Source organism: Durio zibethinus, chromosome 6 (assembly GCF_047325235.1).
Source record: "Durio zibethinus cultivar Kanyao isolate XHJ-2024 chromosome 6, ASM4732523v1, whole genome shotgun sequence".
NCBI classification, from domain to species: Eukaryota; Viridiplantae; Streptophyta; class Magnoliopsida; order Malvales; family Malvaceae; genus Durio; species Durio zibethinus.
In genome coordinates this window covers 8,366,762-8,390,543 of record NC_143167.1, presented here as the reverse complement: position 1 = coordinate 8,390,543, position 23,782 = coordinate 8,366,762, and the positions used below count along the sequence as shown (strand labels likewise).

The 23,782-nt window shown below is 31.4% G+C and overlaps 2 protein-coding genes and 1 long non-coding RNA gene across 4 annotated transcripts; 1 reads left to right on the top strand and 2 right to left on the bottom strand.

The window, feature by feature from the left end:
* Positions 1-5,169: 5,169 nt before the first annotated feature.
* On the bottom strand, positions 5,170-10,566 carry LOC111285808 (pseudouridine-5'-phosphate glycosidase-like). Of its 2 annotated transcripts, XM_022875408.2 has the most exons (12): positions 10,320-10,566; positions 9,840-9,950; positions 9,227-9,309; positions 8,410-8,469; positions 8,207-8,267; positions 7,583-7,689; positions 7,398-7,475; positions 6,684-6,729; positions 6,460-6,580; positions 6,282-6,367; positions 5,973-6,055; positions 5,170-5,616 (listed from the first exon to the last, which is right to left on the bottom strand). In XM_022875408.2, the coding sequence occupies exons 1-11, from the start codon at positions 10,486-10,488 to the stop codon at positions 5,985-5,987; spliced, it is 993 nt and encodes a 330-aa protein (XP_022731143.1). In that variant the 5' UTR covers positions 10,489-10,566; the 3' UTR covers positions 5,170-5,616; positions 5,973-5,984. The 2 variants fall into 2 exon arrangements, 1 of the variants encoding a protein (XP_022731143.1); XR_002689764.2 differs by lacking the exon at positions 5,973-6,055 and having other exon boundaries at positions 5,394-5,616; positions 6,204-6,367.
* Positions 10,567-11,456: 890 nt separating this feature from the next.
* LOC111284191 (uncharacterized protein At5g02240-like) lies at positions 11,457-23,645 on the top strand. Its single transcript, XM_022872910.2, has 9 exons — positions 11,457-11,848; positions 19,371-19,483; positions 19,641-19,694; positions 19,827-19,911; positions 20,807-20,912; positions 21,837-21,923; positions 22,038-22,135; positions 22,867-22,976; positions 23,316-23,645. Exons 1-9 carry the CDS (start codon positions 11,578-11,580, stop codon positions 23,376-23,378), a joined length of 987 nt encoding a protein of 328 aa, XP_022728645.2. The 5' UTR covers positions 11,457-11,577; the 3' UTR covers positions 23,379-23,645.
* On the bottom strand, positions 11,790-14,176 carry LOC149518405 (uncharacterized). Its single transcript, XR_016342789.1, has 3 exons — positions 13,564-14,176; positions 13,129-13,236; positions 11,790-11,897 (listed from the first exon to the last, which is right to left on the bottom strand). It is a non-coding gene; the product is annotated as an uncharacterized LOC149518405 (long non-coding RNA).
* Positions 23,646-23,782: the final 137 nt, after the last annotated feature.

Below are 23,782 nucleotides of genomic sequence, written 5' to 3'. Positions count from 1 at the left end.
AAGATTAATTTGATAGATTTAGGGTTAATTTGGGTTTGAGATTGAAGAAAAAAAAAGATAGAAGGAAAAAAAAATGTTGAGGGTACAAGGAAAAATTAATTGTTGAAGGATGGAGTGTATTTAGTATAAATAAAAAAATTTAATTTTAATTTAAAATATATTTAATAATAAAATAAAAATAAGGGTGTAAATAGAGTTTTTCATAATTATATTAGTTATAAGTGGACGGATCACTTAAACATGCAAACGGCATTAATGCATGCACGATGATCATGTATAGATATGCATGCATGATGATCATATGGCATACGTTTTGAACTATTTTAGGGCACGTCGATAATGTGTTAAAAGCTCAGGCCATGCATGGAGCCAGCCAAACTAATATTGACATCTAATATTACAGCTGTCAGCTACTATTGTTAGCTTTGTCAGTTTAAGCTTTAACGCCCCGTTTGGATTCAGCGGGGCTAAGATGAGGCATGATTGAGATGAATTCACGTATTTGCTGTGTAGAAATAATCAAGGTTAAAATAATAATTAAATTTTATATAATTTAATAAAATATATAAAAATATTTTTAAATATTTATTTATAAAATTATTACTTAATAATTTTAATAATTTTATAAATATTAATTATATATTATATATTTTAATATAAAATTTTTAATAAAATATATTAAATAATTATTTTTTACTACACAATTTTACGTTATTATTATATTTATGTTTAAATATTTTTTTTATTATTAATTTTAATTTTATTATAATATATATATATTTTTATAATAATTAATTTTATGATCTTTATTTTTTTAATCTTACTAAAACTAATTTAATTGCCAATCAAATGAATCCTTAAGTACATAAAAAAAAAAAAAAAAAAAAAGCTCGAAGCTTCCTTATATAAAATATAATAATAATAAAATGAAAGAAAGTAATGTCACAATCATAGCAGTTTTGAAATTAAATTAAAAAATTAAATGGATAAGACATCACCTTGAAACACATCGAAAGTATAGTGTGGAACCTAAAGTTTAGGGACGTGACATTGACATGACAACAAAGTGAGTTTCTTTTATTTTGTCGATTCTTGGATTAATAATAAACATCTTAAAAAGTTTTGTTTCTTATTATAAATTGGATCCAAAATCACAGTGTCGTGATTTCATCAATCTTGGCAATTCAAACAATATATAATATTTGTACGTAGATTTCTATGAAAATTGAGAATTATCGCAATGAAACAACACGGAATAATTAATTAACTAATAATAATTAAGAATTATTACTTATAAAATATATTTGTTCGTGCATTATCATCTATTATATTGATATCATTATTGTAAATTTTTTAAATATAAATAAATCACAGCTCAAAAATATTGAATAAAAAAATAGTAACGTCACTTTATTTTTAAAAATCTTTTTATCATTGGTCCTTCATTTTTTTAATAATAAAACATTTCGTATTTCCAAATTAACCATACTCCTTCACTTAAGAATGTTCAATTAAAAATTTTAAAGTTTTCTATAGTTGTAAATTAATATAATAAAAATAAGAATATGATGTGCTAAAAAAAAATTTAAGATAAATAAATTATTCAATCTCTCAAGTCAAGATAATATGTATCGTACCTGATAACTTAAAACAAATCATTAAAAGTCATACATTTGATATGACTCAAATAAGTGACCATCAACATGATTCAAATTCAAAATTATTTTATAAAAAAAATGAATCTTAACTAATTGAACTAATCACTTGCTAGTGATATGTTAAAGAAAATAAAAAAAGATTAATGTACCTTAAATTGAAAGTGTCAACATTTAATTTTGAAAAAGATATATGGCATAATATTTACTATCATTTTTAATATTTTTTTAATTTTTTAAAAATAAAAATGTTTCATTTTAGAATAAGTAAGAAAAATTTTTTTCCTATTGCTTATTTTGTCTCAAGGTAAGATGGAAAGGAAGACCTGAATAGTTGAATACTGGATATTGACCATATGATCCCTCTTCCTTTATTTTATTTTTTCATTTTTGATTGCTTTCCCTGCTTCAAGTCATGTTTTTAGCGATAATTAATCATATTTTTTTTTTCACTTTTGAAAATTACATTAATATTTTAGTACATGTCAAAAGGAACATATGAAAACTAGAATTAAAAAAAAAAAAAAACAGTTGTTTCACCCAATTGCATTCAATTTTGTTTTCAAAACTTTATTATAACTCAAACCCTAAAATAAATTTAAAAAAAAATCAAGAAATGAATTATTTGGGTGAAATATATTAATGCGTTCAAAACAATCCAACAGTTATGATTCAAATTAATCATGTACAGTAGCAGGGTGTCTCCAGTTCCACAAATTGGCAGACAACGTTGGTCTTGTGGTTGAGTATGACGTAAGAGATGAAATGTAAAGACAGACCAAGTTGAAGCAGCAAGACTCAATGTGGTAGATAGTTTCTCTATGACAGTTATGATTCAAATTAATCTTCATACTCGTCAACCATGTAATAATAGGATAAGCAATGCAAAAATGCTACCAATATTTTGATTTTTAAAAGAAAAAAAAATCCAAAAACATGTTATTGTTATAGAGGTTTTCAAGTATGTGGGCAAAGGAAAAAGGGACGCTTTGTATTACCACTTGACAAAGATATATGATATCACAACTCCAAAATAAATGTCCTTGGAGTTGTTTACAAGAAATCAATGGACATTTTGTTTGAAATCTCAGCCAAATTTTTGCACCTAAATGGATGTTAGATTTGCAAAGAATCTCTTTAAATGAAGTAAACTATCTTATAGTTAATGTGTTAATAGTAAAAGTGATTAAAATTTAAATGAGCACGAATCATTTCAAATTTTTATTTAAACATATTTAAATTGTTGGGATTATAAATATAAAAATTTTAATTTTAAATTTATTAAATATCATATTTTAAATATGATTATATAAATTAATTGAATTAAGCATTGTATTTTATTAAAACTAATAAGTGAGGTGTATATCAAATTTGAGTTTGTTTTGAATTGATACAGTTTGGAGTATACCAAAATTAAATTATTGTCTTTTCATTTAAGTTAGGTTAGTACAAATTTCATATAGTTTGAGTAAGCTTATTCAAATGTTGATTTTGATAAAAAAAAAAAATTCTATTTAGTAATTAGCATTTCTTTTTAATTGAATAATGCCATTCATATATAATTTAGTGGTTGGTTCAATTGATTAATGCTTAATTTTTTTAACAAAGAAATTTTGAGTTCAAGTCCTACCAATGACAATTTGTTAGAATCATTTTGCATGCACGATCTATAATAATTTATCTTGCTATCAAGTATAATATATTTTATCCTGACATGAGAGATTAAACAGCTTATTTACCTTTAAATTTTTTTTTACAAAAAAAAAAAATACCATTCATATAACTTAATACAAATTAACAACTTATCTATGAATTTTTTTCTTACCAAAAAATAAATGCCCTTCATATAACTTAATACGAACTTAAAATAAATTTTATTACCAATAATCATTTAAAGAGGAATTATGTGAAGTTTAAATTCGAGCTCAAGCAACCCAAATCCCAACCCTCAATATAAAAACAGTAAAAAAAAATCATTTCTTGTAACAATGCTACAAAGTTTTACTGTTGTGAAGGGCAACATAAAGAATCCCCCCCCACCCCCCCCGACGAAATTTATTGTTGGTATTGAGACATTGGAATGTCCTTGAGGCTTCAACTCTCAAACTTCATTTTCAGCTCCAAATTGGATTTTGTAAAAACACACACGGAATTGAAAACTCATAATAAATACCAATAAAGGTGGCCAAATGGTTTGCCGTCTTTGAATTCATATTTTTGTTAGTATACTAGCCTGATGCCGATGGAACATATTTTTAGCTTGTTTCGGTCGTGTTTGCCTTTGTACTATATCACAAGGCTACATCACAGTTCCAGACAAAACTGAAAAATGCCCCCCCCCCCCCCCCCCACCCTTTTTTTTTATAATGGATTTCTTTTCTTCACTTGAACTGATCTGCAACTAGGAAATGCCATACCAAACCTTTCCTATTAAAATCTATTGATTCTTGAACTATTACTGCACAATAAAAAGCATCTTTCCCTTTTTTTTTTTTTTCATATGGTTTTGCAAATCTTTTCCTATTTCCATAAACTCTACCATTTCTCAAAATTTGTTATACTTGAAAAGATTTGAAGTCCTCTTTTAAGATATAGCAAAAGATAATTGACCCACACCTTTCAAAGGTGGCATCATAGATTTGGGGCTCAAATTACAGTGACAGCTTCCTTTGTACAAAAAGATAAAAAAATTTTGTAACTAGAAGGGAAAAGTTTTAAGATTGGAATGAATTTAAAGGAGTATAATTTTTCAGCATCTTTTGACAAACAACTAATTAAAAATACAGAGGAATAAGTGATAGTACCTACAAATCACTTTCTTTTTTATTGGTCTGCACATCTTGTTCAGCAGGAAAGACACTAGAAACAGGACTAAGATACTTTGTCTTTGAAATGGTCCAGCTAAGTAAACGCACCATCCCCCCAAAACAATAAAAAAAAAGGTGGCTCCAGCTCTTTAACATGTGTTTATGGTGTCCCATTTTAGAGTGTTGGCGTCAAAAGTATGCAACCTGAGGACAGTTGCTTTTGTCCACAGTTCCACACTTCAAATCTGTCCTAGGTTTTGTCAGCAATATGATTGAGGAATGGAAAAAGTTGTTTGCCATTCATTCGCCCACAAAATCTCCTGCCCCTTACTGGTTTCTTCGAGTTGAAGGGGGAGATCTTTTCTAAATTTCAAAAACAATGCAATCTTTTTTCACTTAAAGCTGTTGGAGATTAAATTTTGATTATTAGAATCAAAGCTGCTCGAGATTAAATTTTGATTATTAGAATTAAGAGTTGAACTCTTTTGATTATTGTTTGTGCATCGTCGTTATGGCGTGATGTAAAATCCGGAGGAAGATTTCTATGAATTTACAATGGCTACAATATCATCTGGCTAATCACTAATACTGTTTGGTATGAAGGAAAGCAAAATGAAGGGAAGGAAAATAGGTAAGGAAAAAAAGAAAGGAAAGTTAATTTTCTTTTATTGTTTTTGCTACGAAAGATAAAAAACACAAGGAAAGAGTAAAAATAAAAATAAAATTTTTTTCTCTCATATTTGAAAATATTGAATTTAGAGAAAAGTAAGAGTGTGCCACTCATTTTCATTCTATCTTCCTATTTCCTTCCTACCAAATGACGAAAATGGTAGAAAGTAATTTTTCCTTCCACACATTTTCCTTCCCCTTTCCCTCCAATCAAACACACTTTAAAGTAAAGGTCTTTGCCCCTTCTATTAGAAACCTGCTCTTCAAAGTACAACCCTAATACCAGTGGCTCCAATTAAACAAATTATAAGGTTAAATAAAGTACATAAGAGTACTATTCATTGTCAGTATTAATCCATTTGACCATGTACCAAAAATGAAAGCCGCAAACCAATGTAACTGAGACAATCCAACTTGCCAGGTGAATGGTTGCAGGATCAGAGAGCATTGGCCTCTCTGTATAGACTTCATATCAGCTCGCATAACTGAGACATCAGTTCAGGTAATAAAGATTAAAATATTGAAAGGGACATCAAGCAGCTTAACATGACAAAGTAGCCACCAAAAACAACAAATGCCGACAAAAAAGCAGTGTAAAACTAGGCAACACAGAAGGAAGGCTAGGACATGATGGCAGAACATAAGAAATACGGACTTGGAATGCTTCCAAGATTCTGCAAGTATGATAGAACCGTAAAATTTCCTTAAATTATGTCCTGGGGCGCAGGCATCCATTCCCTCTAGGAAGGGAAAATGTTTTTTCAAACAATTGGTTCACTGAGGTATGTTTTTGGCAACTCCTTTTGTAATCAAAATAGTGTAAAAACAAAATATTGCTCACCTTCACACAATTTTATTTGAGCTGGGCCAGAGCTACAGATATCTTAGCACCAAGTGCGGCGTTGTTTTTTACAAGCGCAATGTCTAAAGCTTAGTTAAGAAAACCAATACAATAAGTTGACTTTTATTCTTTATGTAGCAGGTAAAGAATAACATAGAATGATAACAATGATAATGTATTTGTCCACAAAAGTAAATTCTCTAAGTCAGCAATTAGAATAAATTGACTTACCGGTGTGAGCGATGCCACACGACAGAAAGTCCCTTCATATTAAACAAAATATGAGTATTAGTCATCTCTTAAGGATACTTGAAGCAAGTGATGCTCCTCCAGTTAATTCACTAACTCTTGCAAGCAAGAAAGGAGTCTCAGCATTCCCTGTTATGTTCTTTTCCCTGAAGATAAAGAATACAGTCATAAAACAAGAAATTACAAAGGAAGCTTAGAACACCATATGTTTAAGTTATGAGCATAAAGCAGTTTCAACCTAGCTTCTGTAAGGGCACGTTGTATTGCAGACTCTATTAAGCTTCCAGAAGCTGAGTGTTCTTTCGGGATGGGAGCTGCAATCAATACTCCATTTCCAAGATTAAGTTTCCTATTTGCATCTGTAATTAAAAATTTATTTTAAGGAAAAAGAAAAAATGAAAGAGACCATTAATAACTCTTTAAAAAAACTAAAGAAAAGATCAAATGAACCTTGTCACTTACCAATTAACCGTGCACATTCTTCTGGGCTATCTACACGACAAGGAACCTGGATTATCACCATGAACCAAGAAACAAAAACAGCATTTGAGATATTCTCCTTTGAACAAAGCATTTCAAACTGTAAGCTTGCACACAAATCTGCAAAACTCTCTAAGATTAACATCTAAGAATGTTTCTTTGTGCACACATCAGCACCACAACTTCTCGATTAGACACTCTTACTCAGAGTATCAATCAGAAAAGTGATTTCACAACAACAAATTAGAAACCTTCCAAAATGCTGTAATGTTCCAAATCCAATCCAGTTCTCCTTTCAAGAAAAAGAGAGAGGAAGAGAGAAAGAAGAAAAACAGTCCAAAGATAAATAAGATTATTTAAGCAGGACCCATTTTTCACTGATGTTGCCTAATATGGTCATGATTACTATGAATCTAATCCTATGTGATAATAAGAAATGCAAATTCAATGCAATGCAACCTCTCTTTACAAAAGTCAATTGAATAAGAAATCAAGGAGCTATATTTTAGGTGCTTTCAGTCAGTATTATGTTATTCAGATGAACCACACCAATGTCAGAGCAAAAACTCATAAGTAAATAATATCAGACTTTTCTTTTCTTTTCTTTTTTTTTTTTGGGAGAAGTGAATAATATCAGATTTACACCAATGCAGCTTCAAGAAATGCTATAATGTTCTATGAGTTAACTATTTATACCTTGCAGCCACTTGTTTCAGTAAAAAAAGCTGGAAACTCATAGGTCTTATAAGCAGCAACACAAACTCCCTGAGTTTCCTGTATTAACAACAAAATTTGCAATTTTGCTTAAAACACTAGTGATTGACAATTCAACCTGAAGATGAATTCTTTTAAAATATTTTGTAGACAAAGTGATTAAGTACCAAATATTCCAGTGTCCTTGGAATATCTAATATTGATTTTACACCAGCAGAGACGACTGCTACTGGTGTCCTTCCAAGCTCTGTGAGATCAGAGGATATATCCATTGCTGCATTTGGAACATAAGAAGCAGCAAGGTATAATTAATAAAGCACAGAATATAATTTCTCAAGTAGAATAAAGATGGTTTTTTCTATTCTATTTCTTGGAATCAGTCCACGTGCTTAAGAACACAATAACAATGAGTGCATATTCATACAATTTTAAGTGCTTAATTATACAGACAGAATAACTCCCCTTCTACATGATGCAAAAAGGCAAATATTTCTTACAATCAGATGCTGTAGCTGATATGATACATTGAAATCTTTGCTTTCCAGGAAATGAAAAGGATCTATTTTATTTTCATCTTTAAACCACAAATGGCAAGACCAAAGAAGTAAAATTTACTAAAGAAGATGGATGTGGTTGAATTTAAGCCTTACGTTTTCTTTTTGATAAATAAATGAGATGAACAGTGTATGGTTCATCTTTGAGGGTTCATTGCATGCAAACTTGCAAAGTCTAAAACAACATCTGGACCAAACAATTTGTAGGACCATTACATATAAGGAAGTACAACTTACTATGCTCGCCATTTCTATGCACTCCCCCAATTCCCCCAGTAACAAAGACAGGGATACCAACCTGCAAGTGCTGAATGTGTTAGTGACTTTGTGAAAACTCTACCAAGGGTAAAAATTACAGCCAAGAAGATAAAAAGATAAAAGGTGAATGGTGAATTCGTATGAGTAGATAATGAAAAGAAAGATTCAAAACTAGTAGTCACCATGGCAGCAAAAAACATGGTTGCAGAAACAGTAGTTGCACCATTCCTCTTGGTGGCCACCTGTAAAAGGACATTGGTTACCACACAAATTTGAAGTGGAACACATCATAAACTGATAGGAACTGGATAAGCCCCTTAATTCACGGGATTTGTATGGGTCAGTGTCATTTGTGGTTTTATTCTTGTGTTTATTTCAAGCAGATTTGAAGTAGATATTGAAGTGAAAATCTTCAACAAAACCAACAAAAAGAAACCCATGATGCAGATGAGAATCCTTAGAAAAACATAATAAATGAATAAACTTGTCAGCAATTATAGATGGATTTCTGTGCCTCTTACTTTATAATGTGCACCAAAATTTGAAAGTTCGGTGGAAAACTTTAACATGCCGTAACCATAATCTCAACAAAACAACAAAAATCAACACTCAAACCTACATATAATCAGTCCATTATCATTAAAAAGAAGAACCAGAGAGGGACTTATAGTCCTCTGCAGCAATCAAAATGTGATACAATAGAAAATATAGGGGAATATCTTCATAAAAACAATAATTTCAATTACATCATCAAGATGGTAGCTCATTAGTATAATTCTATCTGAGCAATGTCTAACGTAGTGCAACTATATGTTGTTCCGAGGAAAGTTACTCCAAATGTTTTCACTAATTTTTATATCTCTGTGAAGTAAACTTTGTCCATTAGTCTCATAATTTTATTTTCAATTCAACAAATCCCATAAATCTTTCCCCTAAGTAGATCTATCATGAAGAACAGGATACTCCTATATATAGAAACTAATTTTAAATGATACTCACAACATGTGCAATGTCCCTGCGAGCAGACTTTTGAGCACTTTTTCCCAATTTGGCTAGCTTTTCCAGTTGTTCCAAAGTCAAACCTACAAACAATAAAAACTAGCAACATTAAAATCCTATAAAACCATTTAAAAAATGAAATTAAAACTTCCATTAGTGCTAGGTTAAGGTGAAGAGGAAGAAACCCAGGCCAGCGAGGAAAATGCAGTCATGGCAGCATCCTATGAAATATTTAAAAACATTGAAAGACAAGCTTAGTGCATAAAATTACCATCAACTATTAGAATGCTCTTACATTACACATTGCAAATCTATATAAAGGAACTAGTGAGGTTGGCTTATCATCCCTAGTTTTAAACAACAAACACAAATCAAATTCGGTACCAGAATTCTGTTTATGCCAACCACAGTAAAATTGGCTCACCCTAATATGATGCTACAAGCAATGGCTAATTGGCTATATGTACTAATGCTTTGTCTCTACTTTCCTCAAATAATAAAGTAGTGAACCCTGAAGGATCAATATGTTGAAAACAACAATGCAACTAACGTTAATCCAAATTAGGTTTAGACATAAAAAGGGCTTAAGAGAAACAAGTTTAAGAATCAAGACCTACGCATGGTATGCCATCAAGAATAGCGATGGTAGCAGGCACAGCTCCGTTCTCCCTCACAATCGCCTCCACCTCCCTCGCTGTTTCCAAATTCTGAGGATACGGCATTCCTAGAACCAAACATATTTATAATAAAAAAAACCAACAAATTACATTTCTAATGAAATGCATAACTACAAAACTCAAAACGTGAACTTTGACATTGGATTAGTTCCAATACGTTGTTTCTTTTCCTTTTTTTTTTATTTGTTCAATGAATTTCCAAAGAAAGCCCAAAGCTCTACAATTTGAATATTCATTAAAAAATGATAAATTGCTTTGATTTGTGAAACAAAAGGACTTGATTTCAAGAACCCAGAACATTTTAAAAATAGTTTTTCTATTACCGATCGAAAGAAACAGAGCTCTTCAAAGAAATGCCAAGACAAAAGAAATTGATGAATAAAAAACACCAAAAACAAGTATGAAAGGAAACGTACCATGGGAAATGATGGTGGACTCAAGAGCAACAACAGGGTGGCCACTTGACAAAGCATCAGAGACTTCTGCAGATACTTTGACTAAAGCGTTTGAGTTTCTTGGGCGAAGATGGTTGCTCAGATTCGATATTCGTTTCAGAGCTGCAGATGATGATGATGAAGACGCCATATTAACGAGAGATACTTTTGAAGCAGCTTTGAGGTGCGGTGGCGTTCCTTTTGTGAAGCGTCAGAAGGAATATTGACTGAGAAAAGCGCGTGTTTTATAATGTAGTAAAGAAAGATAAAATAGAAGGTAGCAGTAGGACAAATCTTACATTTTTTTTTTTTTTAAAAAAAATTTGTAAAGTTTTTTAAAAATAATTTAATAAAAATTTAAATGGATAGATTAATAAGCCTTAATATTAAAATTAATAATATATAAAAATATTTAAAAAATTATTTATAAATTAAATTAAATTTATATTTATCAAACAATAAAAATTTTATTAATATTTTAATTAAAAATATCGATATAAAAAATATATCAAAATTTTTTAAAATTTTTAAATTTTTATATACTTAATTCATATAGTGAAAATTTTCAATTTATAAATTTTAATTTTTAATATTAATATTATTTAATCATTTTTAATAAAAATTTTCACATATTTAATTTAAATCTTTCTCATAAATAATATATACTATACAGTTATATTTCCTCTTATTCTCCCCATTTTATTTTTTTGTATCTTTTTATTTTGAAATTTGTAATAATTTAAAAATTGAAGAAGTAAATGAAAAAGATAGGAATAAATTTTATTATATTTGTTATCTATTTTTTAAAATATTTAATATAAAAATAGTATTTATAATTATTTATTAAATTTAATAAATAAATAAAAACAAATAAAAATTGAATTTTTTAATTAATTATTCACCAAAGATTATGTTGGTTTTCATCAAATATGTCAAATATAAAAAATTTTACTATATTGATAATATTAATTTAATTTAAAATATTAAAATAATATTTATGATCGTTCTTAAATTTAATAAAAAATTATATATATATAAAAAAATACAATCAGAATCTATTGCAAAATATTTGTTGAACATTTTCATTGCTTATTCAGATTTTATTAAAGAATTTTTACAATATTGGTTACATTTTAGTAAACCAACGGAAAATATAACCACCACAAACGGTCCCTCTCCTCTCCCTATTTTTTTTTTTCCTTTCCAATTTGCAACCATTTGTTTTTTCAGTTCCATTTTCATGGCTACCAAGATCTCCTCCACGTTCCCATTCCCTCTTGAGAAATCCTCACAACCGTTTCAAAGAATCTCAGTCTTGGCTCTTCCGCAGCTGAATTACAGACATGGGTTTGGCTTCTCCAGCAAAAACTCAGGCTTTAGAGGACTATCTGTGAATGCTGTGAAAGAAGAAGTAATTGAATCTACAAATTCAGAAACTACCCTTCATTCCCAAACAACTCTTCCTTCTTCCACTAAGCTTGTTCTTGTCGTCGGCGCCTCCGGCGGCGTAGGTAAGCTATCTTTCTCTTTCCCTTCTGCTTTTGCATCTCTATAATTCTACTGTATTGCTTATTTCGAATTATGTAAGATAAGAAAAATATACGAAAAAAAAGACAAGAAAGGGATACAGTTTAAAATTTTAGCAAAAAGCATTTATGAGTTTGGGAAAAAAATGTATTATGTGTTTGGCCTATAGTAATAGTAGTATTCACAATTTAACATGAATACACGAATTGCTAGGTCTATTTGGAACTGTTACTTGTGAATTTATTCAAATCTCTTTGAATGGAGATAAGAATTACCTATTAATTTGGCTTGGTTGTTGCTTTTGCTAGGCTCGCTCTAGTGAATTCTGTTCTGTGCTACATTTGCATTAATAGAGGAAAGTCACAAGATTCCTTCTTTAACAAAAGAGAATATCCTTTTCGGTGCACAAACTAGTATTCAACCAACCTTTGCTGTCAACTTCTCTATGTTGATAAGTAAGCTTTTACGTTGCAATTGTACAGTAGATGAGTGTGACTGAAACATAGCTTTTGAAATTTACTAGACAAAAAAAAAAAAACTAAGTTTGATCTGTCTTTGGACAGGGCACCCTTAAATCTAGCTTAATTTGCACAGTCCAGTTAGGATTGTGGCTGATATAAGCTATGACCATTATTATTCTGATGTCTGTTGTATGGGTGTAATTGAGTTGAGTTGACATTGTAAGCTTAACTCAACTACCAAACTTGAGGCTTGAAACTTGGCACAAGCTCAAGCGCGATTGGGTTTCATTTGGCATACATGAGTTTGATTTATTGTGATAATTAGTTTAGCCAAGCTCAAGTCAAGTAGGCCTGCCTGATTATACTGTTTAAGTATAGCATATTATTTAATTATATCACATTTATACATGCACATTTTATTCGAAATATACTTCTCCATAAATGTACTAAAAGTCAAAATTAAATCAAAATCACAAGGCTATTCAATTTGTGTATAAAACACCCAAGCTTGGTCTTGACTGCATGCTTGAGATCAAACTTGATTTGAATGATGTAGCCATTTGCTTACACCCTTAACCAGACTATGTGAATTAATAAGTTATGAGGGAAGAGAGAGAGAGATTATCATTTATTTTTATTTATTTTTGGGGTGTTTGGGCTTCAAATAATCCCCTGACCTAAAAGCCATTAACATAAGATAGAAGATAGTAGTAAGCTTTGATAAATGTAAACAAACTAACAAGGGTAATGACAGACACAAGAATCGTTGGGTTTCTGAAAAAAGAAGCAATATCCATAAGCACCTGCTCCATATTTTTGCACGCAACCATTATTGCATTCATCTTTCTGGCAGCCAACTCTGTGCAGTGGTTTTTCACACACGGCTTGAGCTTCTGTAGTAATCCAATTTCCTGCAAGAAACAACAAATATGCAGTCATTTTCTGGGCATATTCTCACAAATTTTGGTAGTATCAAGCAAAAACAGACTCTTCTTAAGCTTTATGTTTTCATATAGCCAATACAACCGAATATGAATTTTCATCTTTCAACACTGTGTTATCATTTAGTTTTTTAGTTGATAGGTAGAAGATGATGGTAGTAATCAAAACACCAGTACTAAATAGTCGTTAAATAATTGTATTCACATCTTTGTTGCTATGGCTCAATTGAAAATGAAATGAAATGAATGGCTAGATACTTAATTAAGGCATTGATAAGAATATGATGAGAGATTTACCTGAAGTAAGGACCAGAATAAGCAGCAGCATAGCAGAAATTGAGAGGTTTTTCATGGTTGAGTTGCTGTAATTGGCTGTCATGGTCTATACTTTAGCTTGAGGTGATGTAGGTGCTGCTGTCAAATGATGTTGCTGTGGGAAAACACTTATTTACAGCTGGTTGTAATCTTGTAATCTGTATATATATATATATATATATATATATATATATATATATATATATATATATATATGTATCCCTAGAATTAAGTATTTGTATCCCTAGAATTAAGGACAAAAAATTAGGATAGACAATCCCTCAATTATAGGATTAGTTTTTAGGAAGATTTAGTTTCCTAGTTTACCTACTAGTTAGTTGTATATAAACCTAAGGTGCTTGTATAATTCTTTATATGCAGTTTTTCAATATACGTTCAGTTTTACTCTTAGTTTTTCACACAGTTTTATTTCTTAGTTTTTTCACATAGTATCAGAGCTTTAGGCTTTTCTTGGAAAGCAAAATTTTCAGCCTTCATTGCTGACTCCTATTTTAGGTCTTCATTGCCGAACCCTGTTAAAGCCTTCATAGCCATTTTATTTTTCCCTTCTTTAGCCTTCATTGCTAAGAGTCATTTTTTGTTATATCTTAAGACTTATTTAAGTTCAAAAAAAGATATCATTATCACCCAATTTGAGGAAGTGTCAACTGGGAAAATCACTGGAGTATTACAAATATCTCGAAAACAAGGAGAATTGGATAGAGAAGAGATTGAGAAGCTGAGAAACCCATTGAAAACACTTGAAAAGCCTATCGGGGTATGTTCCTTGGGAAAGGTTTCTAGTTTAGGTAAAGCTTCTGGTTCTCATAGATTAAATGTCTCGGTTAAGCCTATTACAAGTTCTTGGGTCATTTGACTCAGAAGCCACAGACTATATGACACGTTTCTCACAAAAGTTTAGTACATATATCATGTGTCTTAGTAATAAGAAAATTGTTGTTGCAGACGGTTCACTTACTACAGTTGTAGGATTAGGAGATGTTCAAATTAATCCCTCGTTTGCTCGTAAAAATGTTTTTCATGTTTCTGGATTGTTTACTAATTTGATAACTGTACAAAAACTTACCAAAAATATGAACTGCAAAATGACTTTTTATCCCTTTTATTGTGAATTTTAGGACCAGAGTTTGGGGAAAAGGATTGGACTTGCTAAGGAGAAGGATGAACTATACTATCTTGAGACATCAAACAACACAAGTAATATAAAAAATAGTCTACCTTTGTCATTTCTTTCTGAAAAATCTCTTAGTAAAGACAAAATCTGGCTTTATCATTTTCATCTTGGACATCCTTCTTTTGGAACTTTAAAAAACATGTTTCCTTCTTTGTTCAAAGGATTAAATGTCAAAAATTTTCATTATGATGTTTGTGAACTTGCAAAGCATAGACATGTGTCTTTTTTAGTTAGCAAAAAAAGTTATACTCCTTTTTTCTTGATTCATAGTGACATATGTGGTCCCTCTTCAATTCCTAATATTTCGGGTGCAAGGTGGTTTGTTTTTTTCATAGATGATTGTATCAGAATCTCTTGAATATTTTTACTTAAATCCAAATCAGATGTGAATAGTGTGTTTTTAAGCTTCCAAAACATGATTCAGAATCAATCTGGAGTGAAAATTGAGAGATTTAGGGTTGATAATGCAAGAGACTATTTCAACCAGAGTTTATCTACCTATTTCCAAAAGGAGGGGATTATCCATGAGTCATCTTGTGTAAATACTCCACAGCAGAATGGAGTGGTAGAGATTAAAAACAGTCATTTACTAACGACAACCTGAGCTTTACTTTTTCGAGCAAATGTACTCAAATCTTGTTGGAGGAAAGCTGTTTTCACTGCCACACATATTATAAATAGGTTACCTTCAAGGGTTTTGGCATTTAAAACTCCTATGAAACTACTTTCACAATTCTATCCCAACTTTAATACCACAAACAACCTCACACCTAGGCTATTTGGTTGTATATCACTTGTTCATGTTCACAGTCACAATAGGGGGAAGTTGGTTCTTAGAACAATTAAGTGCATTTTTGTGGGATATTCATCAACTTAGAAAGGGTATAAGTGCTATCATCCTCCTATCAAAAAATTCTATGTGTCTACTGATGTCATTTTTAAAGAAAGTAAACCATTTTTTACTCAACTTTATCTTCAAAGGGAGAGTTCATTCATGCAAGATAAGGATAAAGACTTCTTTTTGCTTGATTTGTTCTCTTCTTCAACATTTTCACTTATTAATTCTTCTAAGTCGAAACTTGGTTCTTCTGAGTCTAAGTCAAACACTGAATTTGAGTCTGAACCCATTTCAAACATAGAAGATGTGATAAAGAATAATATTGTTCTTGATTCTATGAAGGAATTACAGGTGTACTCAAGAAGAAAAGTTTTAGCTCCCGAATTAATGCCAGTCTAAGAACCTGATCTTAACTCTGGAAATGAGGTAACTACAGTCATTGACTTTATTCTCAAAATGAGCATGAATCTCCTAAAACTATAACTAGTGATTATGATCTACCTATTGTCATTAGGAAAGGAACCAGAGAATTTACTAAGCATCCACTATACCCAATCTCTAATTTTGTGTCATTTGAAAAATTCTCACCATCCCACAAAAATTTTCTTGTGAGCCTAAACACTATTTTTGTTCCAACTACATTATTCGAGGCATCATCCAGTGAGAAATGGAGGCAAGTCATGAAAATAGAAATGGAGGCCTTAGAGAAAAATAAGATATGGGAATTGGTAGAGTTGCCTAAAGGAAAAAGCCCAATTGGGTGTAAATGGGTTTTCACTGTAAAATACAAGGTGAATGGTACTGTTGAAAGGTATAAAACCAGGTTAGTGGCTAAGGGCTATACTCAAACTTATGAGTGGAAACTTTTGCTCCAGTGGCCAAAATGAATACAGTTAGGATTTTGTTATTGTTGGCTGCAAATTGCAATTGGCAGCTTCAACAATTTGATGTAAAGAATGCTTTTTTACATGGTGATTTGGAAGAAGAAATATATATTAAGGTTCCACCAAGATTTGGAGGTCCTCTAGAAGCAAACAAAGTATGCAAGCTGAAAAAGGCTTTATATGGTCTTAAATAGTCTCCTAGGTCTTGGTTTGGGAGATTTGCCAAATTGATGCCAATGATGGGATATAAACAGAGTTAAGGAGATTACACATTGTTTATCAAGCACTCTGATTCAAGGAGAGTTACAATTCTATTAGTGTATGTTGATGATATAATTGTAACTAAAGATGATGAAAAAAAGAAAGAATCTATAAAACAATGTTTCGCTAGAGAATTTGAGATAAAAGAGCTAGGGAGATTGAAATACTTCCTAGGAATTGAAATAGCTCACTCATGGTATGGTGTTTTCATCTCACAATAGAAATATGTGATGGATCTTTTAAAAGAAACTAGGAAGCTCGCATATAAACTTGCAAATACCCCTATAGATCCTAATCATAAACTTGGAGAAGCTAATGAAGATGTTGTTGTAGATAGAGAGATGCACCAAAGATTAGTTGGAAGACTCATTTATCTCTCACATACTAGATTTGATATAGCATATACTGTGAGTGTGATAAGTCAATTTATGCATAGTCCTAAAGAAGTGCACCTAGAAGCTGTCTACCGTATATTACACTATTTGAAAGCCAATCCTAGGAAATGTATCTTAGTTAAAAAAAATTGGGGCTAGTTCTAGAGGCATATACAGATGCTAATTATGCAAGTTTAGTAACTGATAGAAGATCCACCTCAGGCTATTGCACTTTCTTAGGTGTTAATCTTGTGACTTGGAGGAGTAAAAAATAGAATATGGTAGCAAGATCAAGTGCTGAAGCAGAGTTTAAAGCAATGGCTCAAGGAATTTGTGAACTACTATGGTTAAAGATTATCCTAGAAGACTTGAAAATCAAGTGAGATGGACCAATGAGACTCTACTGTGATAACAAGTTTGCAATAAGCATTGCACACAATCTTGTGCAACATGACAAAACAAAATACATAGAAGTAGATTGGCTTTTCATAAAGGAGAAACTAGATAGTGGGTTGATTTGTACACTGTATACATCAACCAATGGTCAACTTGCAGATGTGTTGACTGAAGGTCTCAGTAGTGTAACATTTCAAGAAATTATTTCCAAGCTGAGAATGAAAAACACCTTTTCACCAGCTTAAGGTGGAGTGTGGGAAAACACTTATTTACAGTTGGTTGTAGTATTGTAATCTATATATTTATATTTGTATCTCTAGAATTAAGTATTTATATCCCTAGAATTAATGACAAAAAATTAGGATAGACAATCCCTCAATTATAGGATTAGTTTTTTGGAAGATTTAGTTTCCTAGTTTACCCACTAGTTAGTTGTATATAAACCTAAGGTGTTTGTATAATTCTTTATAAGCAGTTTTTCAATATACATTCAGTTTTACTCTTAGTTTTTCACACAGTTTTATTTCTTAGTTTTTCCACAGTTGCTTATAGTATTTATAAGAAGAATTTGAGTGGAGGGTATCCATTTCTAGTATTTGATTTACTGTATGCAACAAAATTTGATTTTGCTTTTGCTTTCCATATATTTTCTTTATTACCATATTTATGTGTTGTGCTAGCGTACAAGGCATGTAATATCCATATATGAGAATACTTTCTATATACAATCAGATGTATAATAAATAAAAAATTTTTATTGGCCGATTAGGTTTGTACTGCACTATATTCAACACACCAACCGTAATCCTTTTTGTAAGTGAATGATGACACAAATTTTACTTCCCAAGGATGTAAGAGACCTTTTGGCCAAAAAATAGGACATAAGACACCTATTGATTTTATTGCACATTCCATAATCTATTAAGCATATGCCTATTAACATTTTATGGTAAAAATAGACATAAGAACAATTCATCCTGTCTTGTTTCAATTCTAAGGAACCCATATAGATAGTATCATCATGTCCACAATCCATATAGATAGTTTCGTCATGTCCACAAACGAGTTATCTCATGATCCCTCATATATAATAATGTCATATAGCTATGTTTGATAACAATTAATTCAACTTATTTCTTGCACAATGATTTACAATGCATTAATGTGGTATCAAATATTTTTTCTAATATCAATTAGTTTATCACTAACCCACAGTTCATGACGTTGTAATTCGTCATTCGTCATGCTTTTAATAATTGAGTTAATCGTGAGCTTTAGGTAAATGCTAAAGTAGCAAAATCAAGTATCCATTTCATGACGCAGTTCTAACTCACAAAGGGTACAATGTAGATTCTAGATCTACACTGCTCATATACTGACAAAGTAGGGGTCCAATAAGTCACTTCCTCAACAATGCAGAAGCACATACAGTACATTCTTCCACCATATGAATCTTGGCTTAGATGTTATTAAAGCAGCTAACCTAAGAGTCTTGAGTTGATCACTTTGTCAAGGCAGCTTCTCAAGAAATTTGGAGATGAGGAAGGTCCCCAATTTGAGATATATAGTCTCATCTTTGTCATGTACAAATTATACTTGATCTTGACTTAAATGTTTTATTGCTCTGTATCGACAATCCAACTACAGAGAGAATAAGTAACAAAAACATGAAACCAAACCAAAGTAATGAGGCCACTGTGTATAGATTTATACTTTTTGTCTTAGTGTACTTACGAGCAGAGTAACCGAATGGTTAAACTTTACTTGTTAACTATGTCAAACTTTACTTGTTAACAATGTCAAACTTATTCATGGTATCAGCAAATTGCTCTCCTTTTCAGGGCAGTTGGTAGTGGCATCTTTGCTGAACCGGAACATCAAATCACGTCTATTATTAAGAGATCCTGAGAAAGCAACTTCTCTGTTTGGTAGCCAAGATGAAGAGAAGCTAAAGGTGGAATTTTTGTCTGATTCATTATTCGTCCATGCTCATAGATTACGTTCCTTACATTTTCATTTATTTAATGTTTGTAAACAGTGTTCTTGCTTTAAAATTTTTCTCTTTCTTCAGATGTAAAATTTTATGGTAAAGAGATTTTAAAACTTGATAGGTTTTTAAAGGGGACACTCGAAACCCATCAGATCTAGATCCATCTATATTTGAGGTTTGTGCTTCATATTTATCTTGCAAACCTTCTCCTTTTATTTTCTGTACAAATTACATTTTTTGGGTTGTATTAATCCATCTAATAGTTCAGGATTTTCAAATGTATTAATCTTTCACAATTTGTGTATAGGGCATTACACATGTGATTTGTTGCACTGGAACAACTGCATTTCCTTCCAAGAGATGGGATGGGGATAATACACCTGAAAGAGTAGGTCAGAAAATACTTTAATATGGAAATAAATTCAAAATATTGTTATCAACATTCTTTTTTAGCCTTTGTCCAGGGTATATTACTTGCTTAGTTATGAATGATAAATATAGTCATCAAACTTGGTAGATATCTTACCATTTGTGCATTAACTTATTCATTCTCCATACTTGGAATTGTTGATGAACATGCTTTGGTCTTTTCAGTATTCATGTTATCTTTCTATGTATCAACATATCTCTGACTTCAGTGCATCTATTATGTCAAGTGCATGTAAATGCACATGGATAATCACAAAGCCAGTGGAGGGTATAGGAAGCCATGAGCAGCCTTGGTTTTTCCAAACTTATGTCTTAGCCCTTCTATGTTTTTTCATCAACTTTTGCAGTTATCTTAATTTGGTCCCCCTTTAAGTTTTTGAAACCTTTTAATTGGCAATTGAGTTTTCCAAACTCTTTATGTAATTCTTGAATGTATTTCTATTCATTAAATGTATAAAATTTTTAATCCAAATCTCCTTTTATTAAGGAAACATGTTTTACTCATTGATTACAGCAACCAATGTACCAATATATATACCTTTCATATGACACTTAACTTTTAAGTTACTTTTTGTAAAAGTACTTGCTTGCATGATGATTTCTTTTATTTTGCATATTATTTGAAAATTTTAAATATAATATGCGATGATTTTTATGAAAATAAATTTTACATTAATTAATTTATTTATTTTAAAATCACTAAAATTATCAAACATTACTCTATCAATAACTTAAAAGGTATTCCCATGAAGCTTGCGATACTCTGTCTGTCCATCCACATTGACTCATGCATACATGCACAACCATGCACAAGTGCACATAGAGACACATGTTTTGACCATGTTGTATTCTTTGAAGATTGGGAGGGTGTAAGGAATCTTATATCTGCATTGCCTTCGTCACTGAAGAGAGTAGTTCTTGTTTCATCAGTTGGCGTAACCAAGTTCAATGAACTACCATGGAGGTAAGAAGAGTAGTTAATTGGAAAATATTTTGGATAGTAAATTATGAAGTTCATGATCCTCTCTTTCTCTCTGTTAGCATTATGATTTTTATAGATTGTCTGGATATTTCTTTTTTCCATTTGTAATTATAAGAAATGAACTCATTCAGTATCAAAGAAGTATCATGTTGTATTAAATATCATCCCACCATAGTTCAACCCCTGTTATTCAAGGCCTGCATATTTAAAAATTGCATTTGCAGCCTCATATCTAGGGATGGAAAGTAAGCATACAGCTATGAACTCAGCAGTCGGGACAGTATGCCACATCATAAAATATATTATTCTTCATGGATAATCTGCAGTGAGGTCTTGTGCATTCAGAAATTTAATAATATTTTGAACACTTACTGTGAACATGTCAAGCAACATGAGCCAAATGGTACAACATTTATGGATGTAAGTGTTTGTTCTGCCCAATCATCAAAATTTGAAGCACACATGTAGCAATTGGTATATTTGGTTTTCAGCTTGCCATTGTGTCTTATTTAGTTACCAATACAAATAATCAAACAATGAATGCATTATACGATTTTTTCATGATTAGGTTATGTATCTTTTCTTGTGACTTCAAACTTCACATCCATTATTATTTCTACTGTATGAATGATTTTTGTGAAAGAGCTTGTCATGCACTACCTCCCCCATTCCCCCACCCAAAAAATGGGAGGGAAAGACAAAATGCAATATAAAAGTAAGATATAATAAACACAAAATCCACTTCATCTGAATGTATGATTTAACTTAATTGGGTATCCAACTATTGAAGGTGGGGCTCCTTTTGTGCACCTATTAATACTGCTTTTTGCTACAAAATATCTGAGGGGTGATTGCTTTGCAGCTAAAACTTGTTATCTACTCTATATTTTACACTATCTTTGGCAGCATTATGAACCTATTTGGGGTTCTCAAGTATAAAAAGAAAGGGGAAGATTTTCTTCGAGAGTCTGGCCTTCCATTTACCATTATCAGGTAAGTGGTTAATGATAATGTTTTATCTTGTGATAGTATGAAACAGTGCATTAATATGCTTTTGTCTGTTGCATATTGTTCAATGGTCATTCAAACTATACTTATTGTATACAGAGCTGGTAGATTGACAGATGGACCTTATACATCATATGATCTTAATACTTTGCTTAAGGCTACTGCTGGGCAACGCCGTGCAGTTCTCATTGGTCAAGGTATGTTAAATCAGGTTTTGCAATAGGACAAATTGTAAAAATGTTTTGTATTAAGTTGTCAAAGATATTTTAATGGCAATTATAGGAAGCAAAAAGTTCTAAGTGGTCAAGGACTGTTAAAACAAGGTTCCCAGTCAGTCAAATTGTAAAAATGTTTTCACAGTACAATAGACCAAGAGTTAGGTTGGTCTCTCAGCATTGATTTCTTTTAATTCGTCTATTTTTAAATTAAATATATATTACACTTTATCCTTTAACTGTTAGAAAAACTTATTCACAGGCCCTGATTTAATTGTTTAAGCTTCAAGGTTGAGCAATCCTTTAACATGTAATTAAATCCTAGAGTTTGAGTTTTAGCTTTCCTATTATGATAATTTAATTTCAACTGAAATTATATGGTGGGTTTGTGTTTAGTCCATGCTTTCAAATTTCAAGGTAATGAACTTGCATGGCTAGTCTATGTCATTTTGACTTCTTATGTGCCGAAAAAAGGTGCGTGCTACAAACTGAAACCTATTCTTGGACCCTTAACAATTTAAATTTTATTTTATTGCTTTTAATAGTGATAGACAAAAAAAAAAAAAAGGACACTGAAATTGCTCTAATCGGCTCTTCTCTTGATAAGGACATTTGAAGTCATGCAAAAGCTTTGGAGACGGATTCATATACAAATGGTTAAGTACATTATAAGCTGTCCATTTTATTAACATTTTTTTCTTTGAAAATGACAGGAGATAAACTGGTTGGAGAGGTCAGCAGGCTTGTGGTTGCTGAAGCTTGCATACAAGCACTGGACATAGAAATTACGGAAGGCAAAATTTATGAAATCAACTCGGTTGAAGTAAGTACTGAAATTTGGAGCAAGAGGTTTATGATAAATGTAGGCATTCCAGTCCACATATGCAATCATTACATTTTAGTTTTTCTAAAACTGAAACATGATGCAATTGAACTTAGATCAACAAACCTGTGTGATTATCGAAAGATGACAAGTGACTAGAGTTAATGATGCTGTAGGGAAGTATTTCTAAGACAATTTCAGTCTGTAAAATGTGACATCCCAATTTAGCACTGTAAATAATTGCTTGCATTAACTTATGTGAAAGATGATAGTTTTAAGCTTTAACCATGCTTGAGAAATGGCTTCTTTGCTTTGCTAACATCAATGTTTATTTGGCAGGGGGAAGGTCCAGGAACCGATCCAGAAAAGTGGGAAGAGCTATTTACAACAGCCCAAGCATAGTTCCACCTCTTCTCTACAGTCAAGAATGCATGCTGCTTTATTCACTTTGTATAAAAAAAATGCGTATAGCTATGTAGTATCATTCTGTTGACTTCATCAGAAGCAGGACAGGTATTATATTCATCTTTTTGTAACAGTTAAGGTTGTCTTTGCCATCATCCTGCTCAATTTTGGTATATCCTCGTATGTTTGCAAATGCTGCAGCCCCATGTAAGAATTAAACATTGTTTTGGAAATTAATCTTAATGAGTATATTAAACTTTTGAACTCTTTTTCTTTTAACTTATTGGTTTCTCTTCCGATGTAGCTAAATTTGTTATGGGACTGTTTGTTTTCAGAGAGAGAGAGAGAAAAATAGGGGCATATAAGTCAAAATCAGAAGCATAAACTCTATGGTTTAGAAA